Below are 19,707 nucleotides of genomic sequence, written 5' to 3' on the forward strand. Positions count from 1 at the left end.
CACGGGATACATGCGGACGTGCGTTGTCCTGTTGGAACAGCAAGTTCCCTTGCCGGTCTAGGAATGGTAGAACGATGGGTTCGATGACGGTTTGGATTTACCGTGCACTATTCAGTGTCCCCTCGACGATCACCAGAGGTGTACGGCCAGTGTAGGAGATCGCTCCCCACACCATGATGCCGGGTGTTGGCCCTGTGTGCCTCGGTCGTATGCAGTCCTGATTGTGGCGCTCACCTGCACGGCGCCAAACACGCATACGACCATCATTGGCACCAAGGCAGAAGCGACTCTCATCGCTGAAGACGACACGTCTCCATTCGTCCCTCCATTCACGCCTGTCGCGACACCACTGGAGGCGGGCTGAACGATGTTGGGGCGTGAGCGGAAGACGGCCTAACGGTGTGCGGGACCGTAGCCCAGCTTCATGGAGACGGTTGCGAATGGTCCTCGCCGATACCCCAGGAGCAACAGTGTCCCTAATTTGCTGGGAAGCAGCGGCGCGATCCCCTACGGCACTGCGTAGGATCCTACGGTCTTTGCGTGCATCCGTGCGTCGCTGCGGTCCGGTCCCAGGTCGACGGGCACGTGCACCTTCCGCCGACCACTGGCGACAACATCGATGTACTGTGGAGACCTCAAGCCCACGTGTTGAGCATTTCGGCGGTACGTCCACCCGGCCTCCCGCATGCCCACTATACGCCCTCGCTCAAAGTCCGTCAACTGCACATACGGTTCACGTCCACGCTGTCGCGGCATGCTACCAGTGTTAAAGACTGCAATGGAGCTCCGTATGCCACGGCAAACTGGCTGACACTGACGGCGGCGGTGCACAATTGCTGCGCAGCTAGCGCCATTCGACGGCCAACACCGCGGTTCCTGGTGTGTCCGCTGTGCCGTGCGTGTGATCATTGCTTGTACAGCCCTCTCGCAGTGTCCGGAGCAAGTATGGTGGGTCTGACACACCGGTTTCAATGTGTTCTTTTTTCCATTTCCAGGAGTGTATTTCCCATGTTAAACACGACTGCAAAATACCAGGGTGGTTTAATAAGTCTGGTAAATTTCCTTTAAATAATGAAAATTTTTGTTGCTCGATTATTCCAGGTATCGTATGAAGAATCTCTACAAAGTGTAGCGTATAGGTCTTTTTTACAGCCAGAATTGATCATTGTGACGATTGTCATTCAAAATGGAGACAAGCTAGTTTCGTGCTGTTACGAAACAGTATCATTTGAAGGGGTGGACTGGCGCACAAGTCAAAACAGAACTGGATGAAGTTCACATGGTTTCCGCACCACCACTTTCGGTTTAATGAATTGAAGTGTGGTCGGACAAGCACGGGCCGTCAAACTGAAGCCACCACAGAGGAAAGCATTGACAAAATCCATGACATGGTAAAGTAAGACCGCCGAATAAAAATTCACGTGATCGCTGAGACTGTACACATCTTAAGTGAGCGAGTACATAATATCCTAAACTGAGAATTGACTATGAAGAAGCTGCGTGCGATGTAGGTGACGCGACTGCTCACAGTCGACCGAAAGCGCACCAGGCGCAACATTCCAACACCATGTCTGGCGATATTTAATCGCAATTCGCAGACTATTTGCACCGATTTCTGACTGTTGATGAAACCTGGATCATCATACACCAGTCGAAACAATGGACAAAGGCTGGCGAAAGTGCACCGAAGAAGACGAAGACCATTTATCAGCTGGTAAGGTGATGGCATTTTTTTTTATTTCCAAGAAGGAATCCTCATAAATTACTTGGAAAAAGGAGACCTGTTTCCGGACCCTATAATGCCTCATTGTTGGAGAGCCTGGAACCTGCGTAGGAATAAAAAAAAGACCAAGGCTTGTAAGCAAAAAGTTACTCTTGCAACAAAATAATGCACCATCCCACACATCAGCGACAACAATGGCGATAGTGCATGAACTGGGTTTTCAATTGGTTTCTCATCCGCCCTATTCACCAGTCTTAGCCCAAAGTGACTTTGTCCTGCTTCCTAACTTAAAACTTTGGTTTACTGGAAAGAATTTTTCATCAAATGAGGAACTGATAGTTGCAGTCAACGAGTATTTTGCAGAATTTAACAGAAACCATTTTTCCTGTGGTGTGAATAAGCTGGAGGATCGCTAGATCGAGTTGATATCCCTCAAAGGAGACCACGTGTAGAAGTCAGCGAATTGTTTACGAAACAAGTGTAATATATATTTACCGGACTTATCAAACCACCCTCGTATCTCGCGGAATGGATTCCAATGTTTTATTACCTTAGAACTGGGCCTTACAGAGGGCATGGCGAGATAGGCACCCTCCAAGGGCGCATTCACAGAGGGGGCAAAAAGTGACTGAAAAAAGCAAACATACAAGAAATGTTATTTAAGATTTAACCCGGAGGAATACGTGTTCTGCTACCTCTCATGTTGCTTTCTTCTGTCTACGAGAAGTAGCCTTTCACTCGGCCCGAGACTAAACGTACGCTCTTGTCAGAGTGTCATTTCATCCAAGTGGCTTCATAAACAAATGATCATTACTGAACAGGCCTCGCACTGTCATGTGCCCAGAGTACGCTTGGTTCACTCAGCTGCCACCCACGCAGTTAGCTCACGTTCAACAATGGAGGTTTTGTTGCTACTTCACTACGACTTTGTAGGTTACCAAAGGTTGGCGAGCGGATGCCGAAGCAAATATGCTATATGACTCGAGCCTTCCGATTTTTGCCAATATCTGCCAGCTGAAGAGTTGAATGAAACTGTTTATGGTGTAGTGCTTTAAAGTACAAGGTGATCAAAAAGTCAGTATAAATTTGAAAACTTAATAAACGACAGAATAATGTAGATGGGTTACGTTATGCTCACCCAACCATCGAAACACCTCTGAGGATGTTTATGACAACTCCAGTGACTGCAGCATCTCATCAACGGAGTGTCATCAAGTTAAAAGTAATGAACTACTTAAGGTCCAGCAGCTTATCAAATTCAGTTATCCTGACGGTAGAATACGACACAGCTGCTAAACTCGACTTCAGTTAGATATTCAATAGGTTTGCTTCGCTCAAAGGCAAGGGCAAATAAAATTGCCTTAGTTCTTCGAAAGGAATGTCTTCTCCTCACTTAAATACAGCGCTGTTTCTTTTGTTTCGAATTGATAATTCATGCACAAAAATAATTCATGAGAAGGAATTATTAGGAGTAATCTACCAAATTACAGGCCCATATTGTTAACGTCTATATGCAGCAGAATTTTAGAACATATATTGTGTTCTACCGTTATGAATTACCTCGAAGAAATTTTGTCTATTGACACACAGTCAACATTGGTTTTGCAAACATCGTTCCTGTGAAACACAACTAGCTCTTTATTCACATAAAGTGTTGAGTGCTATTGACAAGGGATTTCAGATCGATTCCGTATTTCTGGATTTCTGGAAGGCTTTTTACACTGTACCACACAAGCGGCTCGTAGTGAAATTGCGTGCTTATGGGATATCGTCTCAGTCATGTGACTGGATTTGTGATTACCTGTCGGAGAGGTCACAGTTCGTAGTAATTGACGGAAAGTCATCGAGTAAAACAGAAGTGATTTCTGGCGTTCCCCAATGTAGTGTCATAGGCCCTTTGCTGTTCCTTATCTATATAAACGATTTTGGAGACAATCTGAGCAGCCGTCTTCCGTTGTTTGCAGATGACGCTGTCGTTTATCGACTAATAAAGTCATCAGAAGACCAAAACAATCTGAAAAACGATTTATAAAAGATATCTGAATGGTGCGAAAAGTGGCAGTTGATCCTAAATAACGAAAAGTGTGAGGTCATCCACATGAGTGCTAAAAGGAACTCATTAAACTTCGGTTACACGATAAATCAGTCTAATCTAAAAGTCGTAAATTCAACTAAATACCTAGATATTACAATAACGAACAACCTAAATTGGAAGGAACACATAGAAAATGTTGTGGCGAAGGCAAACCAAAGACTGCGTTTTGGTGGCACGTAGAAAATGTAACAGACCTACTAAGGAGACTGCCTACACTACGCTTGTCCTTTCTCTTTTAGAATACTGCTCCGCGGTGTGGGATCCTTACCAGATAGGACTGATGGAGTACATCGAAAAAGTTCAGAGAAAGGCAGCACGTTTTGTATTACCGCGAAATATGGGAGAGAGTGTCACAGAAATGATACAGGATTTGGGCTGGACATCATTAAAAGAAAGGCGTTTTTCGTTGCGACGGAATCTTCTCACGAAACTTCAATCACCAACTTACTCCTCCGAATGCGAAAACATTTTTTTGACGGCGACGTACATAGGGAGGAACGATCACCAAGATAAAATAAGGGAAATCAGAGCTCGTACGGAAAGGTATAGGCGTTCATTATTTCCGCGCGCTATACGAGATTGGAATAATAGAGAATTGTGAAGGCACTTAAATGTGATTTGCAGAGTATCCATGTAGATGTAGAATGAATTATTATGTAGCTGACTGGTCAGAATGTCTTGCTGCTATGCAGAGGATCCGGATTCGATTCCGGGTACTGCCAGTCGTTTCCCACGGTGGGAGGACAGGAATGGGAGGCTAACTGAGGAGTAGCGGCTGCAAGGTCAAGAAAGCCCACTACGGCCAGGAGAGCGGTGTGCTGAACCCACGCCCCTCCATACAGCACCACTGGCAGAGGATGACGCGGTGTTGAGTCAGCCCAGATTGAGCACTCCGGCACGGAATGCGGTGATTTGCTTTATTTTTATGATATCTGAGAGGATTCGCAATGTTTCAGTTGAATAAAAGGAAACTACTGATACGATGGGCAACGGCCTTGCCGCAGTGGATACACCGGTTCCCGTCAGATCACCGAAGTTAAGTGCTGTCGGGCGTGGCCGGCACTTGGATGGGTGACCATCCGGGCCGCCATGCGCTGTTGCCATTTTTCGGGGTGCACTCAGCCTCTTGATCCCAATTCAGGAGCTACTCGACGGAATAGTAGCGGCTCCGGTCAAAGAAAACCATCATAACGACCGAGAGAGCGGTGTGCTGACCCCACGCCCCTCCTATCCGCATCCTCCTCTGAGGATGACACGGCGGTCGGATGGTCCGATGGACCACATGTGGCCTGATGACGGAGTGCTGTTGATACGCGGATACACAAATGAGGGCTTTCATCAATATTACTTGCTGAAAAGATGTGACAGTTTAATATGTTTACTTCACCAGAATGTAATCATGTCATTAATTTCTCGTGGTTGAGGTTCGCACTCATATGACTATAAAACTTTTTGAAACTCATCATCGTCGCCTTCGCCTATTAAAAATTATTTACGCTTAAAATTCATTATTACATTTAAGACCATTTAGCGATTTTGAAGCGGAGGCCAGTGAAACTGCAAAAACCGCATGCATATAGAATTCAACCATTTCAGTGACATAAGGTCAGGCATTTTGTAATTTTACTCAACTTGAAAACGGCTAAACGCCTGACACTACAAGAGAAAATTTTATGAATAAGTAGTTCTAACTAAGAAAGAGACGAAGTAGTGTTTCAAAAAGTAATCAAGTCAGTCACTTTTTTCTTGCAGGCGGTGGGAACTATTCTGTTCTACAGCTAATCACCGGCACAACCTGTTCCCTGCCACGTTTCTGTCGCTAGTATTCTTTCCAATATCGGTCCGTAATAATCGCCACGGTGCCCAGAATGATGTACTGGACCACTGCAAGATACATCCTTTATAAACCGGTTCTTCCACTTGTGAACTTTTAGCCCATTTAAGTAACTATATTTTTTCTCAGTATAATATTCAACTAGCTAACTAGAGGTTTTTTTCAATCAGGTGTTGGACCTGTCCCACAATAAGCTAACCACGCTGGAGGAGAAAATGTTCCACGGGCTGTCTGGACTTACCGAGCTCTACCTCTCCGGTAATAGTCTTCAGACACTTGACCTCGGCGTGTTGGCTCCAGTCGACGCTCTCCAGGTATGTAACGAGCCTTGCTGTGTTTACACTTCCAGTGACACCGTACTGAATCTTTTCTAGCTCACCAGTCACCTGACTAGATTTTACGAGGGCCACTAATTGTAAGAATTACTTCTGTGTACCAGACTCCTCGTCTTCGTATAGCACTTAGTTATTTGTTGAATATATCCCCATAACTGTCTTCCCCTTCAGTTTTTATCCTTTACAGCTCCCTCTAGTACTGAGGTTAGTCCCTGATGTATTCATAAATATCCTATCATCCTGCAATTTCTTCCTGTCAGTGTTTTCAATCCACTTCAGCAACACCGCATCTCAGACTTTTAATTATCTTCTTTTCCCGTTTTTCTATAGTCTATGACTCAATAAAGTGCAGTGCTGCATATGAAAATTCTCAAAAATGTCTTCCTCACATTACTCTTAATGTTTGATAGTACACGGTGCAGTCACTTTATTGTGATACCGCCTTTCCACGTCAACGTGGAATAACCATTCACATGTGGCAGGTGGCAGCGCTAGAAGTAGGGTAAATAAAGGGCGTCGGGGGGACGTGGAAAACTATGCAGTCGTTGTTGTACTGTGGAAACGGAGCGATTTAAGAGTATCTGACGTCCAAATGGGCATGATCATTATCTTTTGGGCGAAGGATGGAATCATTTCCGAAGCGGCTAAGTTTGTAAATTGTTCGCGTGTCGCCAGGGTTAAAATAAACTGTGCATGACAAAATGACACAATCCAAAACCAACACTGAGGCAACTGCGATGTACAGTGGGGCAACGGCTTCAGAGACGCGTACGGGCCAACACACGTGCATTGTTGAGCAACTGACATCCCAGATGAACCAAGGAGCTACCAACTGTATATCCTCAACGACTTTTCAGTGAACGTTCAACGTCGATGAAGGCTGGAATTTAAACACCTCTACCGCAGTTGGACGTCCACTGAACTGCGAAAGGTTGGCGTATGAATCGCGTTATTTGCACTATCGCACAGATGGCATGTTGTCAATGCTATCTCACTTACCTTGATACCTAGGGTATTCAACTGTTACCCTGGCCAACATGTTCTCCATATCTAACCCACTGATAACATTTGATCAAGGACTCAGAGCGATTGACGCACCAGTATTTGCCATCCACTGCAATTCATGAACTCTGGCACAAAGTTGAAGCAGCATGGAATGACGTACCCTATCTTCATCCACGCTTAGTTTGACTCGATGTCGAGCTGTGTTAGAGCCGTTGTTGTTCCAGAGTAACATCCTGTATACCTTCAAATTTAGCCCTGTACTCTTCCTAGCGGACGTCATATACACAGTGAGTACAATTTCTTTATTTGTTACCCTCCCTAGTGTTGCAGTTTTAATGGCTAACAGTGTATCGTATTATACACAGAGATTTTGCTAAATGGAGACAAACTCTGACGGCAATGATCCCTGAGGGAATAAGGAGTAAAGAAGGTTATAGGGACAAATGGCTGGAAATGCATTCTAAGGAAAGTAAATCCTCTTTAGGGTGGAGGTAAAGCATCTCCGACTATGAGGGTTTCAATGACAGGAAGCAGTCATGAGAACACACCAGGCAGTTGGAATATACCATATGTACTAGTGGTTTAGTTCCACTCTCAAGATGGCAGTAATGTTCTCCACGATGCTGGTGTGCTGACACAGCCAGGAGGCATCTAATTCACAGCTGTAGATGACTCCGTCTGGTGTGGATGTGTGTCATATGAAAAATGATAGCTTGGTATACTAAACATTAACACGCCAACATGGTTTTATATACAGACAGATAACTGGCAGTGGTCTGTGGCAGCACATCTCTACTGGGAAAAGTATCCCCACCAACAGCAACTGCATAGTGAACTGTTTGCAACAATGTTTCGTCATGTGCTTGGGACAGGTTCGTTTATGAGAATGGGTAACTACAAAAGGAGGGTGAACCCCATATGTACACAGGCCTTGGAGGAATAGGTGTTGAACACTGTAGAATATGACGTGGGTCTCAGCACCAGACAGGCGGGCTGCCAGCATAATGTAAGCCAGACGATTGTGTGGAGCATTCCTCATAATAACTGCCACAGTCAGAAACACTTACAGTGTGTGCAGGCTTTTTTACCTGTAGACTTACCTCCATGGCGACGGTTTTGTTGCTGGTTCGTCGCACAGGCCACCTTATTCAGTGATGAGGCTACCTTCATGAGACTCACTTATGGGCTACGGAGTATGCCCCTGGTATAGTGCCTGCGAACCATTAACACTGACTCTGTTGTGGTTGGCAGGAGAGCCAACCGTGTTAGTAGAGGAGGCCGAAATGCACGCGTTTTAGCTCACGCCGGCTGGCGTGAGGTCTGGAACATGACAAGGGAATTAGAATTGAGATAAACGGACGTAGCTGGTGGAATACTTAACTTTAATCCATTAATGACGAACGTCGTTCTTTATGGTACATGATTCACAATATCAATAGTACGGATACTGGCGCCTTGCTAGGTCGTAGCAAATAACGTAGCTGAAGGCTAGGCTAACTATCGTCTCGGCAAATGAGAGCGTAGAAGTCAGTGAACCATCGCTAGCAAAGTCGGCTGTACAACTGGGGCGAGTGCTAGGAAGTCTCTCTAGACCTGCCGTGTGGCGGCGCTCGGTCTGCAATCACTGATAGTGGCGACACGCGGGTCCGACGTATACTACCGGACCGCGGCCGATTTAAAGGCTACCACCTAGCAAGTGTGGTGTCTGGCGGTGACACCACATTCCTCCCCCGCAAATCGGCGTACGGTTGTGGCATAAGGCTTCCGCCCGCCGTGTGGAGGACTGCATGTTGACGTATGCGACGAGGGGGGGGAGCCTAACAACAGGCGAGGCTGTGCCACCCGCACCCTGCCATTCGGACCGCGGGGAGCTAGGAAACGCCTGAAAACCTGCTCCAGGGTGCACGCCAACATGCGGTGTATGCGCCCGTAGAGAGACAGGAGGGGCCGAAGGGTCGACCTCCATCGGGCCGGGACACCCGACGGGCGAAGACGACATATGGTCCGGAGCGGGCAAGAGTTCCATGTCGGTAGACAACTGGTCACGGGAAGCGATCGGCGGCGCGTGACCCAGGGAGGCGCCCGGCGGCTGCAGCGGCGCGTCCACTGCGGGCGTCACCGGCGGGAGAACAGGCGGCGGTGGCGGCGGCGGCGGCGCGGCGCCATGGGGAAAAATGGAAGGCAGCGTCGGTAACACCTGGGGCTGAGGCGAGACAGTAGATGGGTCCCCGGGGCGCTGACCGGAGGGCACCGTCGCTGAAAGCAGACGGCGAGCGGCAGATCCCGTGCGACGACAGAGGCGCAGCTGACTGAGATGCCGACGCACCTCACCAGAGGCCCCCAAAATCAGATACATAGCGTGTCCGAGGCAGCGAAGAATGCGCCTTTCGAGCCAACGCCGTGAACCTCGAAATTGGCGATAGTAGACAACGTTGCCGGGAGCAAAAGCAGGTGTCTGCTGCCGCACAGGAACCTGATACGGTGGATGCAGCAAAGACATCAAGGTTCGATGACGACGACCGTGCAGCAACTCAGCCGGCGAGCGACCATCTCGGGGCTGAGAGCGATACGAGGACAAGAAGAGCAATAACGCGTCCTCCCGAGAATGCGACTCTTTTAACTTCAACATCTGTGACTTGAAAGTCCTGACCAATCGTTCAGCGGCACCGTTTGACAGTGGCGAAAACGGCGCGGACGTCAGATGTTGAGTACCATTGGCCTTGCAGAATGACTGAAATTCGGCAGACATTAATTGTGGGCCATTGTCGGAAACAATAGTCTGTGGAAGACCTTCAATGCAAAAGATAGCGGATAACGCTTGGATGGTGGCAGATGACGTCGTGGAAGACATCCGGACAACAAAAGGAAAATTACTGGATGAATCTACCACAACCAACCATCGAGCATTCCTGAATGGACCAGCAAATTCGATGTGTAAGCGTTGCCAAGGGGAAGTGCCTTTTGGCCATGGAAAGAATTTCCGCGGTGGTGCTGATTGTTGTTCGGCACACACCATGCGAGAAGAGCACATATTCGTAATCGCGGCATCGATTCCGCACCAAGTACAGTGCTGACGAGCAAGTTGTTTCGTTCTCACTATACCCTATGTCCTTGGTGGAGAATCTGTAAGACAGAGGACTGTAACGAACGTGGTACCACGACCCTGGACTGATCATTATCAGATTGCAAAAGCAAAACACCACGTCGTACAAAAAGTCTCTCCTTGTGAGCAAAAAATAGGCGAACCAACGGGTCCCCGATACGTGACTTTGACAAGGGCCATTGCGTAGCAACAAAACGCAGAACGGGAGCAAGGACAGGGTCGGCAGCTGTGGCTGTAGCTACACGACGAAAATCAATCGAGAACGATTCGACCACGTCATCGGTTTCCGCATCAATGAACATGCAAGCAAGTTCGGAGGAATCGAATGCCCTATCCTCAGCAACAGGCAAGCGGGACAACGCATCGGCGTTTCCGTGCTTAGCAATGGACCGATACAAGATATCGTAGTGGTACTGCGAGAGGAAAATAGACCAGCGAATGAATTTCTGCGCTGTACGTGGAGGTACAGGCTTGGTCGGATGAAAAAGCGATGTCAAAGGTTTGTGGTCTGTGATTATGGTAAAGGGACGACCACACAAGAAATCATGAAACTTTGTAACACCAAATACGAGAGCCAATGCTTCTTTCTCTATCTGTGAATAATTTCTTTGCGCTGACGAGGGCAATTTGGACGCAAAGGCAATAGGGCGATCGTGCGATCCATCTTTGTGCGCAAGCACAGCACCGATCCCGAAATCTGATGCATCCACCATCAACAAAAGGGGCTTCCGGGGATCGAATGGCGTAAGGCAAGTATTGGAAAGCAACGCCGATTTCAACTGGCGAAAGGCGCGTTCGCATTCCGTCGTCCAGACGAACGGAACACCTTTACGGCGTAAGCGATGAAGAGGAGCTGAAATGGAAGAGGCATTCGGCACATAGCGGTGGTAATAATTGATTTTTCCCAGCACACTCTGTAGCTGCTTCAAATTCTGCGGCGACGGCAAGTCTTGTATGGCACGAAGGTGCGTGGGACTGGGATGTATGCCTTGGGCATTGAGTACATGTCCCAAGCATGGTAAGTCCCTAGCAAAAAACACACATTTGTCCTTCCGCAAGCGAAGACCATTTTGTCGCAAGACCTGAAATAATGTTCCGAGATTGGCCAAATGTTCTTCTTCCGTCTTCCCGGAGATCACAATATCGTCCAGATAATTTGTTGCAGTAGGAACCGACGCACAAACAGTTTGTAGATATTGCTGAAACAATGCAGGAGCGGATGCACGCCCGAATGGCAGTCCACCGGTATTTGCAACTACGCAGCTGCTAGGTCCAACTTCGAAAAATATTTACCCGGGCACAGTTTGTCAAAAAGATCTTCCGGGCGGGGTAAAGGAAAAGTTGCAACCGCTAGTTGTGGATTCACTGTTGCCTTGAAGTCCACACAAAGTCTTAACTTTCCAGAAGGTTTCGGCAAAATTACTAAGGGTGACGCCCAGAGAGAAGCCTGCACACGTTCAATCACACCTTGTGATTCCAAATCGTGTAATGTTTTTGCGACCTCATCACGCAATGCGTGGTGAACATTTCGCGCACTGAAAAAAGTCGGTTGCGCATTTACTTTCAGTTCCAAATGTGCTTTATAGTTCTTAGCGCAACCGAGGCCGGGTGCAAAAATGTCTGCAAGTTCTTCACATAGACGAGAAACACTGTCTGAATGCACAGTTTGGTTCACTGATAGGACCTGATTTACTATAGACAAGTTAAACAACTGAAATAAATCGAAACCAAACAAGTTCACTGCAGAAGAAGAACGAAGGACGTAAAATGACACAAGTTTTGTTTGTCCTTTGTATGTTTCAAGAAGGCTGCACTATCCTAACACAGGGATACGTAGCCCTTAATAACTTGTTAACTGAACATTTGCGGCACGCAATGGAGGTGTGCCCAGCAGTTTGTAAGTGTCTTGATTGATCAGTGAAACTACAGCTCCAGTATCGAGCTGGAATGGTATCACTTTGCCGTTAATGTCCAAGTCCATAAAAAGTTTATTGTTCTGCTGACGACAAGAGCGACTGTCTCGTGCAACGTGAACTGACACTGGTACATAATCACTTGCGACTTGACGGGAGTTCCGGCGATGTCGACGCACACTATTTTTGGGACGAATACAGTCACTGTTAGAGAGAGTGCCACTGCGCGGAGTGGAATGAACTACATGAATTTCCATTGGCGAAGTATCGCGAGCCGGAGTATCCCTGGTTCGATTCCGATTCCGGCGCGAAGCAAAGGGCCTGGAACGGCTTTGAGCTTCCGATATGAGCTTTTTTCTGGTAAACACTCTGAACATGTCCTTTTTTATTACAATAAAAGCAAATAGCCTGGCGTGACGGGCAGTTCTCACGCGAATGTTTAGTAGCACACCGCGGGCATGATTTGATCACTGCATTTGCTTGCCGGCGCGGTACACGTGGCTGAGAGCCTGGCGGCAGCGGCGTGGCCGGGCGCGAGGGCTGTGTACTGCTCCTTGCAGCCCGCCCGGCGGGCCGGTTAACCTGACACACTGCTGGCGAAGTTGCAAATGATTCCTGAGCAAAGTCAAGTGCGTCCTGCCGATCCAATATGTCCATCACTTGTTGAAGGGAGGGATTTACTAGTTTCAAAATCTGTTCCCTTATACGAACATCAGAAACGTTGTGTGTAATTGCATCACGTACCATAGTATCTGAATAAGGGAGTCCACATTGACACTCAAAAGCACAATCCCTAGCAAGGCCTTGCAAGGTTGCAACCCACTCCCGATTACTCTGACCTGCCGTACGTTTTGTACGAAAGAAGGTATACTACAGACTCAATCTCAGTGTATGGGGAAGAGGTCTGGAGGTCTTCCCTGCTGGAACGCATCTGGTGGTACATAGGCTAACATGGCTTCCACATGTTGGTACTCTAACTCACTTCTGTATTTTCGCGCTTAGTAATCACAATAACATTTGACCTGGCAGATAGTTCGGGTGAGGTGATCCAGTTGCATGGGCTGCCCAGTTGCCAAACCTCACCTCTTTAGATTTCTTTCTGTCGATGTACCAGAAATAAATCGTGAATGCGGAGCCCACCCTGGACATGTAGACACTGGAACAAAGGTTTCATTCTACCTGTGAAGCCATTCAGATACATGATGGCTCATTTGAATTTGTGCATCAGATGCTGCTGTCATGTTTGTACATGCTTAGAACTCTTTGAAGACTATCCAATGATGGTCTCACCGCATGACGTCGTGCGTGCATTGTAATGTACAGATATAATGAATTAATAAATGCCCTGTAGCATACACTATTTGAGAAACAGTATCCAGCCATTTGTTGTGGCCGTTTATATAGGGTGTGTCCACTCTTTGCCTTCATGATGGCTTGGACTCTACTGCGGACACTTTCCATGAGGTTTCTGAATGTCTATGGAGGAACGGTAGTCCATTCTTCTTCTAGAGCCGAAATATGAGGAAGTTGGATACTGGGGTCTGGAGTGAAGCAGATGTTCTGAATCGCCCAAAAGGTATTCCGCTGGGTGCAGGTCGGGATTGTGGGCAGGCCAGTCAGTTTCAGAAGTGTTATTGCCCACAAATCATTTCCTCACTCACGCTGCTTTGGATTGTCTTGCGGATACAAACACTCATTATCACAGAATTTTTTTCCTAGCTTACACAGTACACAATACCATAGAATGTCTTCATTTCCTCCAGTATTTATCGTTTTCTTAAGCGCAATAAGGGGATCACACCTTAACCACAAAAAACATCGCCATACTGCAACACCACCACTTCCATACATCACTGGTGGCACTACACATTGTGGAAGGTAAAATTCTCCAGTCATTTCCCAAACCCAATCCCTTCCATCGCAGTGCGAGAAGGTGTAGCGCGATTGATCTCTCCATATTATTCGTTTCCAGTCATCCTCTGTCCAGTGACGTCACTTCAAGTGTCACTTAGCATTTATTGTAGAAATGTATGGATTATGAGGAGTAAACCCCATTCTTTTTAACTCCTTAAGCACAGTCATTGTACCAGCTGGACTGCTTGCTGGTTGTGCTTTGCAACTCGAATGATTCCTTCCGCTGATTTCATTCGATTTTGTACAACCATACTTCAGAGCGCTGACAGTCCCTCTTCGTCAGTACATTAGATCTGCCTGACATTGATTTGGTTGTGGTTGTTCCTTCACGTTTCCACCTTACAGTGACATCACTGACAGTGGACTTGGGTAGCTTTAGAAGGGTTGAAATGTCCCTGGTTGATTAGTTGTGCACGTGAGATCCAATGACTGGTCCACATTGAAAACCACCAAGCTTCCCTGAGTGACCTATACTGCTTTAGTTAATGCTTCTGTACTGACAACACAGTACTTCCTGCCTCCATACTGGCTAGTCCACCACTCTTGAGATCTAGTGACCAACTCTACATTAAATAGGGGTGCCCACATACTTTCGATCAGATAGTCTAAACATTATGAATTTCTGATTAAAAGTGCAAATGACCTAAAAGCTCTTTATACTCTGAAGGATCGTCTCCTGCAGTTAGTGCTCATGTAGCGGAATCACCGTGTATAACCACCTGGTTATACAGCATAGCTCGGTTACTTATTTATCACGGCCTGGTACTGGATAGGAAACACGTATTGTATACGATTTTGGTCGCCCCGACAGGTGCTGGACGTATCTGGCAACGTGCTGGACAGAGTGGTGGGCAGTGGCCCCAAGTCAGTGCGCGACGTGCGGGCAGGCAACAACCGGCTGTCGGAGGTGCAACAGTTGCTGGCTGGCTTCCCGTGGGCCACCATCCTGCGCGTGCCCGACAACGCCATCACCAGCCTCGACGGAGTCGGCCTCCACAATCTCGTGGTGAGTGTCCACACAGGGTCATCTCTTCCCAGTCGCCGGTAAGTCCGACGCCAACAGTTTAAGGTGTCCACATTTGGAGATAGTTCTTTCCAAACTCCCAGATCCCAGCCTACATTATCTGATAAAAAAAGTGACGTATTCTGAACGGGAGGAGGAAAGGAAATGAACCTTCACAGCTTGAGAGGGTATGTCATGTTAGGTGGCCGGAGTGGCCGAGCGGTTCTAGGCGCTACAGTCTGCAACCGCGCGACCGCTATGGTAGCAGGTTCGAATCCTGCCTCGGGCATGGACGTTTGTAATGCCCTTAGGTTAGTTAGGTTTAAGTAGTTCTAAGTTCTAGAGGACCAATGACCTCAGAAGTTAAGTCCCATAGTGCTCAGAGCCATTTGAATCATTTTTTATGTCATGTTATTTCAGTTATTACAATATCAAGTCAAATTTACAAAAACTTAGCAATATGAGCCCAGTTATCAGTATGATACTGCACTCCATCTGACCTCGATGGATGTTCTGATGCACTTCGGAAGGATATCATTAAGCCATGGTAGCCTCTCTTGAGGCAAACTGGCCCACGACTGTTGTAACTAATCCATAATATCCTGTATATTGGAACAGAGACAGAGTTGACATTCCAGGTGGTCATACATATGTTCTACCAGGGACAGATCTGGGGACCTTACTGGCCATGGGAGTACCTGAACATCATGCAGACAGTTCACAGGACACGTACGTGTGGACGAGCATTGTCCTGTTGAAAATGCCACACCGATACTATCGTATGAGAGGTAATGCATGAGGATGCAGGATGACTGTGATGTTCTGACTGGCCGGTGTGGCCGAGCGGTTCTAGGCGCTGCAGTCTGGGACCGAGCGACCGCTACGGTCGCAGGTTCGAATCCTGCCTCGGGCATGGATATGTGTGATGTTCTTAGGTTAGTTAGGTTTAAGTAGTTCTAAGTTCTAGGGGACTGATTACCTCAGAAGTTAAGTCCCATAGTGCTCAGAGCCATTTGAACCATTTTTTGTAATGTACTGTTATGCCATCAGACTTCCTGAAGTCACCGTCAGTCATGGCCTAAAGTTACACACAGCACCAAGAGTAACATCATTGTGCTTCTCCAAAACACTGGAAGATTGGGACCTCCTCCCAAGTCACCTCCATACTCCCCACTGATGGTCATCTGGGGCAGTGCAAAACTGCGATTCAAAGCGATGCGTAGCGAAGCATAGCGGTGCCATTTATCAGCAAGCCGTGCTCCCTGATCTTGGCACCAGTCCAAACACTGCCGTTTGCGTTGTGATGTTAACGCTGACCTACACGCGGGGAGGCAATTCCCTATTCCAGCTGCTCATAGTCTCTGATCAACGGTGCAAAATGATACAGAATGTTACAGAAAGCCCATTACTTGTTTTGGGATGGCAGGCAGAGAGACGAAAGATTTTCGATGTGCCTGGTACACTATGGAGATCCTCCCTTGTGGTGGTATGACGCGTTCGACCACAACCTGACGTTCTTCATGTTTAGTGTTGTTACCAGGGCTGGCGCGGTATATGAGGGGAGTGAACAGTGTCAGATGTTGAGTGATCACTATGAAGGACACGGAGATGTCACGTACTCATTTGAGACAGTGATACCTGCTACACGCCGAAAGAGGTTCCATTGTGGTAACGAACCCTAACAAGCTTTCCCTCACGTTCTCACGCAGTCCAATGTCAGGCCACTGTCACATCGGACTGCCCCACAAATGTGGGTATTGCACGATTAGACTAGCTGGCCAAATGGAGACCAACAATGAGACCCTTTTCGGTCTGTATCAGGTGCTGATAACGCCATCTCAATGAGTACGTGCCATCTATTCACGCCCATTGTATACCCTACCAGCCTCTGCAACAATACTAAACACGAGAAATAATGATACACTAAGGTGGCCATTCTACCTGTCAGAGAGAATTAAAGTTCTAATCACTTATACGTAGAATGCTACAATGACATCTGGCCATTTCTTCTATGGGCATCATTTTTATCAGAGGAAGTGTATTTAGATGATGGATCCCAACCTTAATCTACTCCATAACTGTCGTAAATGTATTGTGCAGAAAACACACTACAGTGATAAAATCAACTGTCAAATGGTTCAAATGGCTCTGAGCACTATGGGACTTAATTTCTGAGGTCATTAGTCCCCTAGAACTTAGAACTACTTAAACCTAACTAACCTAAGGACATCACACACATCCATGCCCGAGGCAGGATTCGAACCTACGACCGTAGCGGTCGCACGGTTCCGGACTGTAGCGCTTAGAACCGCTCGGCCACTAAGGCCGGCCAATCAACTGTCATATCAGGCTTAATACGGGGTCATTCAATAATTAAACAGATAAACGTATGTAGTGAAAACAACGCGAAATCCAGGGAACAGTAAATTTTGTGTTGGTTGGCAACCTTGCGACGAGTGGTAGCCATGTAATCGATTAATATTTTCACGTGTTTTCGTAGAAACGACGACGTGTTTGTTCGCAGAAAGTGCTTTTGAAAGTACTTCTGAGATCCAATTTTTACTTTCGGGAAGTGTACAGCCATCATAAATGTTGTCTCGGATGTACATTGACACCTGAAAGAATATACAGTTTTCTGCGCTGTATTGTGCAAGAACTGGACGTTTGTTGTGAAAATCATTAGTAACTCAGGGGTACTCGACGCACTATGAAGAAGCGCGTGATGTGAATTACTACCAGAGAAAGGTAAACAAATGAAACTATAAGGATCAGGGGAGAGATTAGATTACAATCGGTAATTATGATTGTAACAAAAATTAAATAGAAGTGGGCATGTGCACTGATAATGACCCTCAAAGGCTGGCGCTTTAGCATCTTGTAAGTGATGCCCTTGAAGATGCTCTGCTTGTCACAGAACCCTCCAAAAAAAATTAAATCTTCCATTCACATTCCTCGTTGCTGATTTAACGTGTTGCTACCCATTTCTTATCGCTTTCTAGGGTTCTGTGTGCAATCGGTGAAAACGGAAGCCTTATAAGACCACTTTATTGTCTGTCTCTCTGTCTGTCTGACCCTTTTTCTCAGGGGCGGTTAGACGTATCAGTTCACATACTCAAGTCTACGACCCCTTGGCGATGTAAAAAACTTAAGTTTCTACGTCAGCGCTGTCAAATGGTGCTGACATTTATGACACATATTTTGATACCTTGCCAGTATCGATATAGATAACAACCAAAAATCGTCGATTCCTGGAATGGATAAACTATTTATACACATAATTAAGTTTGTGCGGAGCCCTCGGTGCGTGAGTCTTGCTCACACTTGTCCGGAGTTTTCCTTGCCACCTAACATTTAAATCATATGACGGGCTTCAGATGTTCGCCACTAATCTTTTAATCAGATACTATTGTCTGCTTCCTCTTGGTTTTAGGCATTATCTCGCATTTATCCGCCTTTGAAAGGCCTATACTCGAATCTCGGTCTGGCATAGATCTTATTTATCATGAAATTACATTTTTCATGGACAAATTCGCTTATTTACAGGCATGTCAGTTTTTTGTCGAATTACGGAACGTGTTGTATCCTCACACATTATTATGTTTTTGGAGAACGAAAATTTCGATAAAAATCAACATAGGCTCTGTAAACTGTGAGCTTGGAAAACTCAGTTTGTTCTGTTCGCCCATGAGGTTCAGAGGGCCGTAGACAACGGCGACCAGTAGATGACGTCTAATTTGACTTTCGGCTGGCATTCGATACAGTTGCGCTAATAAAATACGAGCTTACCGAGTATCGGATCAGATCCGTGATTGGATTCAGGACTTCCTCGCTGATACTGCTCAACATCTCGGTCTTAACAGAACGAAATTGATAAATGTAAAGTACTTCAATGGTCCACGGGCGTCGCGTTGGATAATGTCGTGGAACCTGCAGAATATTTAGACGAGACAGCTGCTCGTCATCTTCAGGTTTCACTGGATGTCGCCCTGCTCTATGATTCGTCTACGATGACGTTACAGTCTTAACCCTTGGCGCCTGCGTTTTTCTAGAGAGTCAGCTTATATAATGGCGAGCCATTGCAGCAACATGTCAGTAAGCACCTGAAGATGACGAGCAGCTGTCACATCGAAATATTGTGCAGCTTCCACAACATTATCCGACGAGACGCCCGTGAATCATTGACGCAGTTATTACGTCGGAAAAGTCTTAAACAGCACAAATGTAAAGTAATTTAGGAAGTACTCCCTAAACAAAAATATCGCAGAGGCAGTGTTGCCAGTTGCTTGATGCGTACATCTCCATCCGTCTACCTACGATTTTCCCTCTCACTGATAAGAAGTACCGCAACCATCATTGTCTTTTTTTGTTTTTCCTCGCATGTTTAAATGGTTCAAATGGCTCTGAGCACTATGGGACTCAACTGCTGTGGTCATTAGTCCCCTAGAACTTAGAACTACTTAAACCTAACTAACCTAAGGACATCACACACATCCATGCCCGAGGCAGGATTCGAACCTGCGACCGTAGCAGTCGCACGGTTCCGGACTAGAACCGCGAATCCACCGCGGCCGGCTCTCGCATGTTTACCGCCCCTAAGAATGTGCAGCAGCAAATCAGGTTTAGCCTTGTAGCTGGTGTACTGCTATGTAAAGATGGAGACCAAGGCTCAGAAGCTTGAGTATTAATTATTGCTTGTCTAAGACAATGGACTTTTCCAGGCTCATCATCGCTCTTCACCCTTCTGTTTCGCAAGAATCTGTTTCAGGGCTTCGGTTTGTTGTG

General features: G+C 46.7%; 1 protein-coding gene and 1 pseudogene across 4 annotated transcripts in view; both read left to right on the forward strand.

Moving 5' to 3' along the window:
* Nucleotides 1-19,707, forward strand: part of LOC126278480 (slit homolog 1 protein-like) — a 187,769-nt gene that overhangs the window by 142,709 nt on the left and 25,353 nt on the right. For all 4 annotated transcript variants that reach the window (XM_049978631.1, XM_049978632.1, XM_049978630.1 and 1 more), the window contains exons 5-6: nucleotides 5,823-5,966; nucleotides 14,734-14,928. In XM_049978631.1, coding sequence (XP_049834588.1) covers nucleotides 5,823-5,966; nucleotides 14,734-14,928 — 339 coding nt within the window. The remainder of the gene's footprint in view (nucleotides 1-5,822; nucleotides 5,967-14,733; nucleotides 14,929-19,707) is intronic.
* On the forward strand, nucleotides 4,804-4,921 carry LOC126279304 (5S ribosomal RNA; annotated as a pseudogene).

The sequence above is a fragment of the Schistocerca gregaria genome, chromosome 6, assembly GCF_023897955.1.
Source record: "Schistocerca gregaria isolate iqSchGreg1 chromosome 6, iqSchGreg1.2, whole genome shotgun sequence".
Taxonomy (NCBI): domain Eukaryota; kingdom Metazoa; phylum Arthropoda; class Insecta; order Orthoptera; family Acrididae; genus Schistocerca; species Schistocerca gregaria.